At 37.8% G+C, this 15,170-nt stretch overlaps 1 protein-coding gene across 6 annotated transcripts in view; it reads right to left on the bottom strand.

The window, feature by feature from the left end:
- The window catches only part of LRIF1 (ligand dependent nuclear receptor interacting factor 1), a 91,370-nt gene extending 76,540 nt beyond the window's left edge, over positions 1–14,830 (bottom strand). For 2 of the 6 annotated variants that reach the window (XR_010112821.1, XR_010112822.1), the window contains exon 1: positions 9,766–10,245. Coding sequence is in view for 3 of the 6 variants with exons in the window: in XM_003810665.7 (XP_003810713.2) it covers positions 9,766–9,833 (68 nt within the window). In the remaining 3 variants the exon portion in view is untranslated. Of the gene's footprint in view, positions 1–9,765 lie in introns of all 6 variants that reach the window. The other 4 variants (XR_010112823.1, XM_063606442.1, XM_003810665.7 and 1 more) reach the window with 3 other exon arrangements.
- Between the last annotated feature and the right edge of the window lie 340 nt (positions 14,831–15,170).

Genomic DNA, 15,170 nt, shown 5'->3' with positions numbered 1-15,170 from the left:
TTTATCCTTGTCTTTCCTTCATAATTAATCCATAACATTATGCTTGTTAGCTTCCTTCATGGTATATATCATAGATTGTCATCATATATTAATATGTTTGTCTATAGACTGTCTCTCATATTATATTCTAGCAATATGAGTGCAGCGTCCATATACCATAGACCTAGCATGGTCTTAGATAACTAAGATCAAATAAATACAAAAGTTCAAGGGCAAATAATAACGATAATAATTAAGATTCTCAAAAGCATAAAGGTATGTTTTTAAAACTCTCAGGTATTAATAAAAATCAATACCCAAAATTCTATGTATCCGTAGAAATTTGGTTTACCTTTCTGCAGCCCGAATAACATTATTATATCCTTACAAAAATTTAAAAGTCTTTTGGACACGCGAGAGTGGGTCAAAATATTACATTGACCTTTTGTTATTGTTGCTGTTGAGACAGGGCCCGGCTCTGTCATCCAGACTGGAGTGTAGGTGTACAATCTTGGCTCACTGCAATCTCCACCTCCTGGGCTCAAGCTATCCTTCTACCTCAGCTTCTCAAGTAGCTGAGACCACAGATGCACGCCACCAAACCCGGCTAATTTTTGTATTTTTTATAGAGGCAAAGTTTTGCTATGTTGTCCAGGCTGGTCACACACTGACTTTTAATAAATTAAAAGTTAACTTCTAAAGAGAATAACCCCAAAGAAAAGGATGAATTCTTGCTTTCAGGGTTTTAAGAGGAAAAATCTACCTTTATTACCTCCCTGCACCACAAGAAAAGCACATTTGACCTGGATAAGAACATATTCAATATTAAGTCATTACACAAAAATTTACCAAGTGTCTGTTTTAAGTTAAGCACCAGACTCATTAGGAAAAAAGGGTCAGTAAGCTGTAGCCTCTGGGCCTAATCTGGCCCACTCTGTTTTTGTGCATTCTTATATTTTAATTGATTTTTAAAAATCAAAAGAGTAACAGTAGCCTCTGTAGTGGCTCCTCAGTCTTCTTTGCCAACTCATACTTTCGAATCAACTTTCAAATGTTGGGAGTTTACCAAAGCTTAGAAAGAATCCTTCTCTTCCTATTCTGTACTCTTTTGTTAGATGCTTTCTTCTCAATGCATAACTTCAATTAAATTATCACTTACACATGAACAATTTCAATATTTCTATCTGTGGCTTCTTTGAAATTTAGGCTTATACATCCAAATTCCCTTTTAACATTTTCATTCAGAATCTCAAACGTTCCTAAAATTCAACATGGCCAACAGATCTCTGCCCATCCTAATCCCCCAAATTCCATCTTCTGCAGGGTTTTCTTTGCTAAATAGCATCTCATCTACCTTAGGTGCCTTAAGTCAGAATAGATAAATCCTCCTTTCTTATTCCTTATATTCAGTGATCACAAAATCCTGTTGATATTGTCTCCTAAATTTCCTTTCATCTGTTCAATTCTCTCCAAATCAACTGTTACCACTCTACTCCAAGCAAACATCATCTCTGGCTTAGAATACTACAATAGCTTCATGACTGATTTTTTTCTCCAATTGTATCTTCTACCTTTCAATTTACTCAGCACACTAAAACTGATCTTTCCCTGCTTAAAACATTGCAGTGGCCTTCCATTATTCTTAGAGTCGTAGGAAGAAAACCATTGCTTCTGATGCAATGTTAAGCCAAAGGAACAGAGGATTTTAAGAAAATAGGGCAATTACACTAAAAGTTTCTGAGATGCCAAATAGGATGAGGATTAAAAATGTACACTGAAAATAGTGCTGTGAAGATCAATGATGGCTTTAATAAGAGCAGTGTGGTAGGGGAAAGAAGTTGCTGAGGAGTGGATATGAAGCAAGTAGACAACTCTTTTTAAACTTTGACTGTCAAGGGGAAGAGAAAGACTGGCAGGAAGCTACAGGAATAAATGGAATCAAAGAAGGGATCTTTCCTTTTTCTTTGTTTAAGGTTAGATTAACCAGAACATATATAAATACTCAAGTGAGCCAGTTCAGGGAAGAAACTAGTAATAAAGGAACAAAAGGGATACACAATGAGAAGGAGGTAGGAAATGGAAACCAGAGAGACAGGTGGAGGGACTCAACCTTAAAGAGAGCTGGAGACCTATCTCCTTCCATTGCAACACTGGAGAAGAGATTAGGTGCATTTTCAGGTAAGCATACAACTTTGGGGTTAGAAGGCTGAGGTAATTCTCATTTAAAGGGTTTTATTTTCTTTATGAAAAATCACATGACATCATTTGCTAAAAGTAAGAGCAAAAATATGCAAAGATTTGAGGAGAATCAAAGATTGGAACAGTCTTCGTGAAGGAGTAAACTGACCACAGAAGATATTAGAGTTGCCAGGATGTGTTGATGGCATGGGGAGACAGGTAATGGTTATGAATTTATAGTAGTACTAATCTGTACTCGAGATTTTTCTTGTCACACCAAGCACAGATAAAGAGAAAGCATACTGAGTTCATCCAGGGTTGGGGTGGCATCAGGAAGGTGCAACAAAAAAATCAAAGAAGAGCAAAAGAATTTAAGGTATTGATAAGAGTTATTAAAATGAAACAGAGTCTAAACTGGATAGGAAGAAAATGAGAGAATAAAAGGCTAAAGTATAGGGATAAAATAAAGGGATTATTGGTCTGTAGGGCCAGATAAAGTTAACAGTTACAGTAGGAACAGTTAAACAAGTCAGCTAGAAATACAGGAACTGGCATTTAGAAAACAGGACGTGTGAAACAGTTTTGTAGATGCAGCAATTTCATCTAATAATAAGTACTACAAAAGTAGATAGGTGCAACAGAACAGAGAATAAGATCACTGGGGGAAAAGATCTCTGTAATAAAGACGAGGTGACAAAGAGATTATCCGTACGGATACTGAAATCACATGAGGGAAGATGGTGAGCTAGATGGTGAACTAAGCGCCAAGTTCAGTGACAGGAAGTTGGTAGATGGTGTTAACAAGCTGCAATTAAGTGATATGCCAGAAAGTTATCTTGAAGCCTACTTTCTTCTGCAGTCTATTTTCTTTCCTATTATTCTACTAAAACTTCATTCTCAAAGATTACCAAATATGTTCTCACAGTTAAATTTGTCTTTATCTTCATTCCCTAGGTACCTCTCTGTTGCAACTAATTATCCCTCCATATTGATCCTCTTACCTATCATAGTTTCCACTGTGCACAACTTCTGTTTCTCTTGACTTTCCTAATGCTCCCTTACTCATTTTCTGCATTCTAAGCATTCTCCTTTAACTATCCCACATTTCTTGACCCTGTTTTTCTCCTTCAAGACATTCTTCCTTAAAGACTGCAACAATTCGCCGGGTGCGGTGGCTCATGCCTGTAATCCCAGCACTTTGGGAGGCCGAGGCAGGTGGATCACGAGGTCAGGAAATCGAGACCATCCTGGCTAACACAGTGAAACCCCATCTCTACTAAAAATACCAAAAAAAAAAAAAAAAAAAAATTAGCCGGGCGTGGTAGCAAGTGCCTGTAGTCCCAGCTATTCAGGAGGCTGAGGTAGGACAATGGAGTGAGGAGGAGGCGGAGCTTGCAGTGAGCTGAGATCGCGCCACTGCACTCCAGCCTGGACGACAAAGCAAGACTCAGTCTCAAAAAAAAAAAAAAAAAAGACTGCAACAATTCTCACGGCTTCAACTATTTTCAACTATCTTCTTTGGAATAATGACTCCCATAGTTATATACTTTTATTCCTGTCCCCTACTGGAATTGACATCAGTTCCATATTTGTGATGTCTTACCAAACATTTTAATCCCATCACTTTAAATCTACGAAGTTAAAATTACTCTCTATTGAAAACTAGTAGTCTATCCTACCATTCAATCATATGGCAGTGCCAATATTTTCCACATCATATAGGTTTTAAATCACCTAGCCATTGCTGATTTGTCTTTATCATCATTCTTATTTACTTTAAATTCATCCACAGAACCTTGCATATGTCCTTACAAAAGGTAAACATTTAATAAATGCATACTGAATCATCAAGTCTATACGGTTTTCTTTTTAACCCATTTCATCCATCTTTTCTTTCTTCATCATTGTGACTTCCACCATCTACATGAGATCCTCATCAGATGTGTCTAGCACTCATCATTCTCATCCCTACAGTATTTTGCTGATGTTTAGTTTTTCTGATTGCAGCCACTATTGACTATTATGTATCTCTGGCAGACTAAAATTGTTTTCATCCTGTTATCTCTTGTTCAAAGTTTTAGTATTCATCATTGCCAATTCAGCTGGACGTGAAAATCATCTACAATCTAGCTCCAACCAATCTCTACAATACCACCCACAACTTCTCAATGTGAAATCTCTGCTCTTACCAGAGAGATCTCTTTGCTATTCTGGAATATGCCATGTATATTACATTATTTACTCAAAGTATTATTATTTTTCTTCTCCAACAATATAAAATTAGTTTCCAATTCTATCTTTTCCATAAAATATCTGCCAGTCACTCCAGCTTAATTTCTTCCAACTTGGAATCCCGAATGCACTCCCATTGGTGCTATTAATGTTGGAAATTATATAATGCTTTCTTTATTGACTTTAATCTATTAGCTAATTTTTTAAAATGAGTAAAGTATTGTTTCATTCATTAAGACTGAAACTCCTTAAGGTGAGAGGCTTTGTAATTTATTTTGCAAATATCCTTCCAATACCAAGCATAGTATTTTATATGACGTCTATATTTCTGCTTTATAAAAAAAACTATACTGTGTGAGCTATTTTCCAATCTGATCACTAAATTTTTCCCTCTCTTTTCCTCTATTTCACCTCCAAAAAATAAAAAAAAGGAAGAAAAATTAAGCTTCTTCCATGTCAGTGTACCAGTGAGAGTCACATAATCTACCACAGACCATAAATTCCTGCAGGGTAGATTATCCTATTCATATCTATATACTCCGCATCTAATTCAGAAACTGGAAATTGCACACAATAATGTTAGCTGAATTGAATCCTACAAGCTATAATTTTATTAAAAATCCATGATTTCTTGGCAACAAAATGTAATGAGTTCTAAAAATTAATCTGCAGAATGCTAAGAAGTAATAACTCAGGATGAAATTCGTACTCCTTCTATCAATATACAGTTTTTCATATCTAGAAGGAGCCTTCCATTGAAGAGATTAAATAATTAAAGTCCTACAAAGATTCTGTTTTCTGAAAGATCATATTCTGCGGGCTAATGTCAGAACTAAAACTAGAACCAGATTCTGCATCCCATTTTCTAGTCTGGTCACCTAATTACTTTAAAGTAATTACTTTAAACCAGCTGGTGTTCAAACTGAGAAACTACATTTGAAAAATAATACAGTTTAACAGTTTAAAAGAGAAAAGAGGAACATATTAGAAAGATTATGGGCTACTAATTCTGGTTCTTATAATTACAAGTTGACTAGAAAATGTACTTATCCTCTTTGAATCTGTTTCTTCATTTGTTAAATAGGGGAAAATAAAGCTTACTAGGAGAAGTAAATGAAATAACTGCCTGGGAGCGTAACAGTTATCATCTTCCATTAAAATATGCAATTGGTCTCTGAGAATAAGGTAAGATAAGGTCTTTTAAAAATGTAATGAGAAATATGGCCGGGTGCAGTGGCTCATGCCTGTAATCCCAGCACCTTGGGAGGCTGAGGCGGGCGGATCATGAGGTCAAGAGATCGAGACCATCCTGGCCAACATGGTGAAACCCCGTCTCTACTAAAAATACAAAAACTAGCCGGGCGTGGTGGCACACGCCTGTAGTCCCAGCTACCTGGGAGGCTGAGGCAGGAGAATCACTTGAACCCAGGAGGTCGAGGTTGCAGCGAGCCACTGCACTCCACCTGGCGACAGAGCGAGACTCCATCTCAAAAAAAAAAATAATAATAATAATGAGAAATTTAATAAAAAGGCACATTAAACATATTGGTAATGTTATATAACTTCTGACATTTTTTACTATTCTAATATTGATATGAGGCATTCATATATTAGAAATAGACTAATAAAAATGTTGAAGGCTGATGAATATTTTATAGATATTTTTGCAAAATATATTTTTTTCAACTGCTAGGAAATCCTTTTCTTACTATCTATGACATAACATTATATACATATAGAACATAATATATCTAAGTACATAACATAGTTATCTATCCAATAATATGTACCATGTATTGCGTACATGATAGATATACCAGTTGTTACTAACTCTAATCCTAATAAACAGTCAAGAAAGTTATGAACTGCCATTCCCATTTTATACTTGAGAAAATGGAGATTTGGAAACATTTAATAACTTACTTAGAATGACACACTCCCCTTGAGAAAGCTTATCTACTTTCTGTATTTACTTTAGCATAACCCCATTATAACAGGGTCCAAAAAATTCAAATGTATAAACTAAGAGATTAATGACAGATTTCATTTAGACTGTATAGTATGTGTGTCTGTCTCTCCCTCACACACACATACACAGACACACTCAAATCACAAAATAAAACACTGTACACAACAAAATGCATACTGAACTGACAATGAAGCATCATCATTCCAGTCAAACCAAACCCCCTGCTGAGAACACTTAAGTTTAGCTCCCCATTTGAATACAAATGGTTTTGGGAAGATAGCTGCCAATGGCCAATCACATGACGTCTTAATTCTTATTATTGTAGGATATATAATCACAGGCTTTCATTATAGTACCTCTAAGGTGATGCTTCCCAAATCTCTAGTCTCAGCTCTGACTCAGCCTGAGTTTCATATTCAAATATCTGACTGCTTTTTTGATGTGTTCCTCATCTCAGTTAATTTACCAATATCCACCCAGAAAACTGGCATCATAATTGATCCCCCTTTCTTCCTGCCAATTCATTAACGAAGTCGGTCTATTTTCCCTTCTATATTTCTTTGAATCCAACCCCTACTGTACTGTACCAGCTAGTTCAGGCCCTCAGAATTTCTGAAAAGACAACTGAAATAGGATCCTTATATGTAGATCACTCACCCTCAAATCCACACTGCCAACGTTATCTAAAATGTACACCTGTGTCAGTCTTTTTCTTAAAATACTCTGAACTATTTCCAATAGATGAAGTCTAATCTCCTTAGCAGGGCAAACAGAACCCTTAAGAGCTATCTATCTACCCTACTTGTACAGAATCAAGCAACAAGTATCAATCATAAACCATACACGTCCTTTATTTACCAGTTCTCTGCATAAGCATATCCTGCTTTTATCTTTAACTGGATAGCTGATACTTATGTTTCCCAACTCAGCTGTTCTTGGAATCTTTCTTCCAACTCCCTTTCTCTACTCTCTTCCTTTACTACATCAACTCTACCTTCCTCCTCCTCCACCATGACTGTAAGGTTTTCCCTGGCAACAGCCCATATCCTATTATTTAATCAGTCTTCCCATTTAGCACAGTCTATCACATAGATAGTAGGCACTAAATGAATGTTTTTTCATCAAATGTTTAAACTGTATTGATAATAAGTGGTAAGCTAGGATATGAACCCAAGTCTCTTATGACTTAAAAGGTTCTTTCCACTATAGCGTTCTGACTCCTGCTTTATTCTTCGACAATAAAACCCAAATCAATATAAATTAAATGCATACTATCACAAGTATCTTCCAGATTTTTCCTTTGTACTCTAAGATTAAATTTGGGTTTTACATGTGATGTTCTGATGAATTAGAGATACTTCAAACAATATACAACAATATACAATTCTGTATTATGCTACTGAAAAATTTTAAATAAGCAGTAACAGGAAAAATTTAAGCTACAAACAATAAGAAAATCATAGTCATTTAAGTTATAAAAATAAATGATTTAGTACCATCAAACATGTTACCAGAAAAATAAGAAAACTAAGTTTCCAATAGACTACAAGGGCTGTTAATATTATTTACAAAATTATATTTGGATGTTTTATTACTTACAAAACAGAATGGAATCAAATACGCAACCATTAACCAAAGTAAATGTCGAAGCTTCAGAAAGTCATCTGGTAAATGTCCCAAATATACGATGTAAAACCTCAATGATTTAAATAAATACATTCAAAAATAATAAAAACAATGCATAAATCAATGAGTTAATGAACTCAAAATCAAAATGACTTATGAATGTAATTTGTAATTTAAAAATCTCCAAATCCCCAAAAGGATTAGAAACTGGATAACAGAGTTAAGGGTACACACACACACACACACACACACACACAAAGTAAAGTTGTTTATCTTACTTTTTGTATTTAAAAATGCAATCCTGAAACAAATTTTCTATACATTAAGCTAAGTCAGAAGTCAGTAAGTATTCAGGTACTAAAATAAGGCAGCAGAAATTAATCATTAGAAAGTAATTCTACTTTTTCATATGTACACTCTCTGCCCCTTCCCCCAAACTTCCACCACAAAATTTAAAAAAAGAAAAAAGAAAAAAACACACAAGTACACCAAAAAATGGCTCTTTTTATGATTTGAAATACAATGGTTCTATCTTGACAGTTCAACAGAATTTTGGCTCATTACTATTAGTGACCATTTCCTTTTATAATATTGCTTTTAAGGACTCACCATTACTTACGGTCTTTATTGCAATGAAGTTTTCTACTTGTAATTAAAGAAAACTACCTGCTGGGCTAAAATCTGTACAGAATTAAAGTTGCATGCTTATAATAGTAATAGTTAACATTTAAATCGTGCTTTACTATTTTCCTGCACGACGTATTTTACATTATTTCATTCTCCTAATCTTTAAAATATTTCTAAGTGCTATTATTTATAGACTGGAAACAGGTACCTGGCCTCACAAATGCTAACTAGCAAAGTTGAGATTAACCCCAGGTAGCCTGATTTTCTTCAAACGAAAATCCTCTTCCATGAGTTGTGCATCTTAGTTCTTCATTTTCTTATTAGAGTCTGCAGACCCTATTTTTTCCTCATCACTTAATCTACTAACCATGTGAGAGTACAAGTGAAAATATTCTGCTTTAGCTAACATTGTTTCCGATTCATTTCCTTGTAATACAATTTAAAAAAAAAAACCCAAAAACTAAGTTACTGATCATCTATTTTCTAACTACAAGAATATCTTCCTTAGAAATACTGGACTCTCCTCATGCCAAATATAAATAGCCAATGAAATGGCACTTCATTACACCCTACTTCAAAAACGCTGTTCGAAAGGACTGACTTTACACGAGAATTTCTCCAGTCTTACTTCTCTCTTCACATAAAGCTATTACTTGAAATTTTAAATATTCGATCTCCTTATTCTAAAGCCATTTTTCTTCAATCACACACCCTTTCTGTCTCACTATTAAAATCTAACTATTTTCACTGAAGGTCCAGCGCCACCAGGGCTGCACTTGCTAATCCGCGCTGACTGCTGCGTTTCTGCGTGTGCATGAGAATCTTCCAGAAGGTTTGAGTCACATAAGAGCGTCGGCCATCTTGGTTTTCATCTCCCGTGGAGATCTACTCGGTCCGCCTATTAAACTTGAGACGCTGGGGTCCCGCGGAGCCGGGGAGCCGCTGTGTCAGGCTCTAAAGAGGTTTTACATTTCCCAGAGGAAAGCGCTCTATGGGCTTTAAGCGCCGCGGAGACAAGCGCTTCCCGCCTGGGTGGCGCACTCTGCGGGCTCCAACTCCTCTCAACTACACAGCGTCCGGAAACGACGGCCGACTCCACATCCCTAAGACGGACAGAGGGGCAGCCGTGGGGAGGATTCGAAACCGGTACTTACCAACGCGAGGCGTTGCCTGAATTTTCCTCTGCGGGTTTCAGGAAGACCCTCCGTAGGTTATTTGACATTTTAGTTGGGAGAAAGGGGACACCTCATCCAGGAAAGTGGGAAGCGTGGGGCCGAGTTTCTCAATGGGGCGAGAACCAGAGCGAGGGAATGTTGGGCTGGAGTTGCCCACAGCAACTGTGAGGGGTTCGACCTTAACGGAGGGCGACAGCGGGCTCTCGAGAGGGTGTATCCCCAGGCTTCGGGACGAGGTCGCGCACCGCCCAGAAACCGGAAGGCTCCTGGCGGTGGACTGCACCCTCACGGCCCTACGCTGAGAGAGAATCGGCGTGAGTCTCCGCCCTCAGAGCCTACGACAACGCTCCAGACTCCGCCGCAGCAGGCGCAGGGGGTGTGGCCTTGGTGGCACCACCCCCAACAGAGCCTGGTCAGCGCTGAAGACTGCGTCAGTCTGGCTCTGCCGCCCCGCCCACTGAAGCCGATAGCTGGAGCAAAGCTCGGTCGGGCGTCTTCCGGGGTCGTCACGTCCGGTTGCCAAGGTGACTGGCTCGCTAAAGCCCAACCCTTATGATGCAATCCAATGGCAAGTGATATTTGCTATCTTTTCTTCCGGATCAAGGAACAAATCGCAAAAGAAAGCTCTCCCGACACCTACGCAAAATAAAATGTTTCCGGGGTCAATCACAAATTTTCTGCTTCTGTGCTCGCCGCTAGTGTACGTTTTTCTTTCCCATCAGTGCATTAAAAGACATCGGCGCGCTTTTTTGGAGTCATGCACTTGTGGCCTGAGAAAACTTCAAACGCCTGCCTGTGGTCAGCGATTATTGTTGCTGCTTCTCTGAAGGTTTCCCATTTACTCCTCTTTCCTGAAGCTTTGCCTCTAGACTTACTTAACTCTTTCCTCCAGCCTATGTTCATCGAAACTATCACTTATTGTCATATAGACCTTTATTTCTGAAGGGAGATCTGGGAGTTGCATCAGAACATCCATTGTATTCATTAAATCATTTATTCAGCTGTCCATTGCAGTTGATGCTCTTTATCTCACACTATTTCAGAATTTTTCCTCGCAGCACTATTAATTAGTCCCTCATCTTGACGCCATTGGCAATATACTTTCCTGGTTTTGCTCCTACCTTTTTGTCTACACCTTCTCAATCTCTTTTGAAGATATCTCCCTTTTCAAGGGAGTTCCTTACATCTTGATCACTGATTCTCTTATGTTTTCAAACTGTCTTGTCTCGATTAGTGGTTTTATTCATGCTCCTGGATTGAATTACCACCTCCACCCATTATTTTACCACCAAACACATGTATGTCCTTGGCACGGATTTAAGTGTTTTACAAAATTAATTTACTCCTAACAGCTAATAAAATAATTATTATATGCAGATGAAGTAACTGATGCTCAGAGAGGGTGAACAACTTTTTAGAGGTCATAGAGCTTGTGAGTGATGGAGCCAGGCTCCAAATCCAGGTTGTCTGGCTGAACACACCATGTACTACTGCATTATGCTGCCGTGTGACTCATAAATTTATGTTCCCAGTTCTGATTTCTCTGAGATCTATACCTGGATGTTCAAGTGAATTGTTGAGATATCCTTTTTGCTATTTTAAAAGCCCCTTCAAATGAAACATGTTCAAAACCACACTTATGACTTGCTTCTCTTCCCCCCACTACACATTTTCTTTTATCAGTGCTATCTCAGAAAGAAAGAACTTCCTTCTATTAAAGTTGCCTAAATCCCAGTGTCATCCTTAACACTTTCCTCTTTTTATTCCAAAATATACAATTCACCAACTTTTGCAGATTTTATCTTCTAAATATCTTACAAGTCTGCTTTATATTTCTATTACTACTACTGTAGAGCAAGCTTACTTGGTCTAGTAAAGCTTTAACTGATACCCTCATATCCACTCCTTTTTTATTTTTTATTTATTTATTTTTTTAGAGGGAGTCTCACTCTTATCGCCCAGGCTGGAGTGCAGTGGGCAATCTCAGCTCACTGCAAGCTCCGCCTCCTGGGTTCACGCCATTCTCCTGCCTCAGCCTCCTGAGTAGCTGGGACTACAGGCACCCGCCACCACACCCAGCTAATTTTTTGTATTTTAATTAGAGATGGGGTTTCACTGTGTTAGCCAGGATGGACTCGATCTCCTGACCTCCTGATCTCCCCGCCTCAGCCTCCCAAAGTGCTGAGATTACAGGCGTGAGCCTCATATCCACTCTTGTATTCCTCTAAATGCTGCAGCCAGAGATACCATATGGAAACACAAATCTGATGGTGTCATCTCACTGCGTTAAAAAAAAAAAATCAGTTTCCCCATTGCTCTTATGAAAAGGATCAAAATCCTTGATTCTTTTCCTTTTTTTCTTTTTCTTTTCCTTTTTCTTTTTCTTTTTTAGACAGGGTCTCACTCTGTCACCCCAGACTGGAGTACAGTGGCGTGATTTCAGCTCACTGCAATCTCCATCTCCTGGATTCAAGCGATTCTTGTGCCTCAGTCTCCCAAGTAGCTGGGATTACAGGTGTGCACTACCACGCCTGGCTCATTTTTTGTATTTTTAATAGAGACAGGGTTTCACCATGTTGGCTAGGCTGGTGTCTAACTCCTGACCTCAAATGATCTGTCTGCCTTGGCCTCCAAAAGTGCTGGGATTACAGGCATGAGCTACCGTGCCCAGCCAAAATCCTTGATTCTAATCAAGATGTTGAACTAGTACAGACTGCTGACACCTGGAGAAATAAAAAAAAAAAAAAAAGGAAGTTTAGATTTTTAGGAATTAACAGCAACAACCACCACCACACACACACACACACACACACACACAGAAAAAAAGCAGCTGTGAAAATTTCGATCTGTAGGACATTTTCAGAACTGGTATGTGAGTGTATAGAGTGTTACAGGCTAAAGCCAAGGGCCACCACGGGAAGCAGAGGGTGGAGGCAACTATTTGAATTTTTCTCTTGTAACAGGTATGATCATTAATTGTCCTTTGAAAATAAACCTGTAGTAATAGCCAAGCCCCTGGTACAGACAGGATAAAGTCAAGGCAGGAAAAACCCATGCTAAGGTAAGGCACTGATGAAAATAGATGCAGGATTACCTGCCAGTGTTGGGAAGTCACTACTCCATCCTTTCCGCAAAACCACCCTGGCTGGTATATTATAAATAGGTAACTTGACTTTTATCAGTGTGGTCTTGCACTACAATTTAAATATAACTCTTACCATGGAAATTGCCTTTTGGAGTGGAAGCTAATTGGTATGATCAGCAGTGCTTCTTTGAATTCCTTAGGACATACACTTTTCTTCTAAATTCACTGGGAAATGCAGACTAAGGCTTAAATATCTTTTTGTTGTTGTTGTTGTTGAGACAGAGTCTCGTTCTGTTGCCCAGGCTGGAGTGCAGTGGCACGACCTTGGTTCACTGCAACCTCCGCCTTTCAGGTTCAAGCGATTCTCCTGCCTCAGCCTCCCGAGTAGCTGGGACTACAGGCGCGCATCACCTCGCAATTCAGTTAATAAAGACTAGTTTAAAGACATATTTAGAAATGAAATGACTGTTACTAAATTAGCATTACAAAAACAGATCAAAAATGTTAAATGTACAATCAAGTTACATGGAAAATTAAAGTAATAGAAAACTACAGTAGACCCTGCTTATCCAGTTTTACCTTCTGTAGTTTCAGTTACCCATGGTCAACCGTGGTTCAAAAATATTACGTGGAAAATTCCAGAAATTACCAATTCACAAGTATTAAATTGTGTGCCATTCTGGGTAGCATGATGAAATCTTGAGCTGTCCTTTTTTGCCCCACCAGGGTGTGAATCATCCCTTTCTCTAGCATATCCCCACCTGTTAGTCACTTAGGCGCCATCTTGGTTTTCAGATCCACTGTCATGGTATCACAATGTTTATGTTCAAGTAACCCTTATTTACTTAAAAATGGCCCAAAGTACAGAAGTAGTGATGCTAGCATGTTGTTCTATTTTTATTATTAGTTGTGATTAATCTCTTACTATGCTTAACTTATAAATTAAACTTTATTATAGGTATGTATGTATAAGAAAAAAAAATGTAGCATGTATCCAGTCTGGTACTATTCATGGTTTTGAGCATTCACTGGGAGTCTTGAAACATATCCCCCACAGATATACTACAGTATATCAGTGAAAATCAGAAAAAAATGAACATATTTGGGGGATGAGAGTGAAACCAAATATGAACTAAAATAAACACACTAGATGAGATAAATAGTTGAATGCATGCAGCTGAATAAAGAATTAGGAGACTGATAGAAGAGAGTAAAGAAAATGTTGGAGGGCAGTAGGAAAGGATAAAAAGAGAGCAAATATAAAAATAAAAGTTAAAATTTGTCTAATAGAAAAGTAGAAGTTTCAATATCTGGAAAATAGGATTGCAGAAGGACAGAAATTAAAACAAATATTTTTTAAATGTAAAAACTATTTTTCCAGAATTAAAGAAAATAGAAAGATGTCAGTTAAAGCATGTCCTAAGGTATCAAGTAAGAGAAATAAGAAAAAAAATGCCTTAAGAAATTAAAACTAGAATATCAAAAAGAAAAAAAAAATAAAGCCCTCGGGGAGGAAAAATGTATTATTTTCTGCATACCAAATAACCATATATTTCTGCATAACAAATAACCATAAATTTAGCAGCTAAAAATAACAAATGTCAGTTAGGAGTCTAGGCACAACTTAGTCAGGTCCTCTGCTATAGAGTCATTTACAGGGCTGCAATCAAGGTGTTGGTCAGGGCTACTGTCTCATCTGAAGGCTCAACTAGAGAAAAAGCCAATTTCAAGCTCTTGTGTTGTTGGAGGGATTCAGTTCTTTGCAGCAGCTGGATTGAGGGCCTGTGTTTCTTGCTGGTTGTTGGCCAAAGGCTGCTGCCCTCAGTTCCTTGTCATGAGGGTTGCCAAAGATAAACCCAACTGGACATTAGTTAAAACATTGAAACAGATTTTATTCAGTAACTACTGATAGTAAGAGAAACAACTGAGTTCCACTTTTATTTGTGCAGAGGCGATTGGGTGTTTTAACGGGAAAATGAGGGACCCATGAGCAGAGGCTCAAGAAAAGTCAGAGAAGTAAAAAATTACAAAAGATTGATCTACATAAATGCATCTAGGCCAGCTGTGTCTGCTCTCTGGCAGTTATTGAAGTTAGGACTCTATTTGCTTAGAAACTGAGAGACAGGGGTCTTATCCTTCCTGATGATTACATTTCAAAGGAATGTCCTTCAGTTTCTTCAGAAGGACACTTCTGAGTTGTAGGAGATACGTATACATTTCAAAGGGAAATGAAAAGGATACATAATTATAAGCCCTTTTTAGTAAATGTTCTAAGAAAGAACTTATCATCAGGTGTTGG

Source organism: Pan paniscus, chromosome 1, assembly GCF_029289425.2.
Source record: "Pan paniscus chromosome 1, NHGRI_mPanPan1-v2.0_pri, whole genome shotgun sequence".
NCBI lineage: Eukaryota > Metazoa > Chordata > Mammalia > Primates > Hominidae > Pan > Pan paniscus.
Note: the sequence above shows the minus strand (reverse complement) of the source record. Positions and strands in the feature narration are given on the sequence as shown.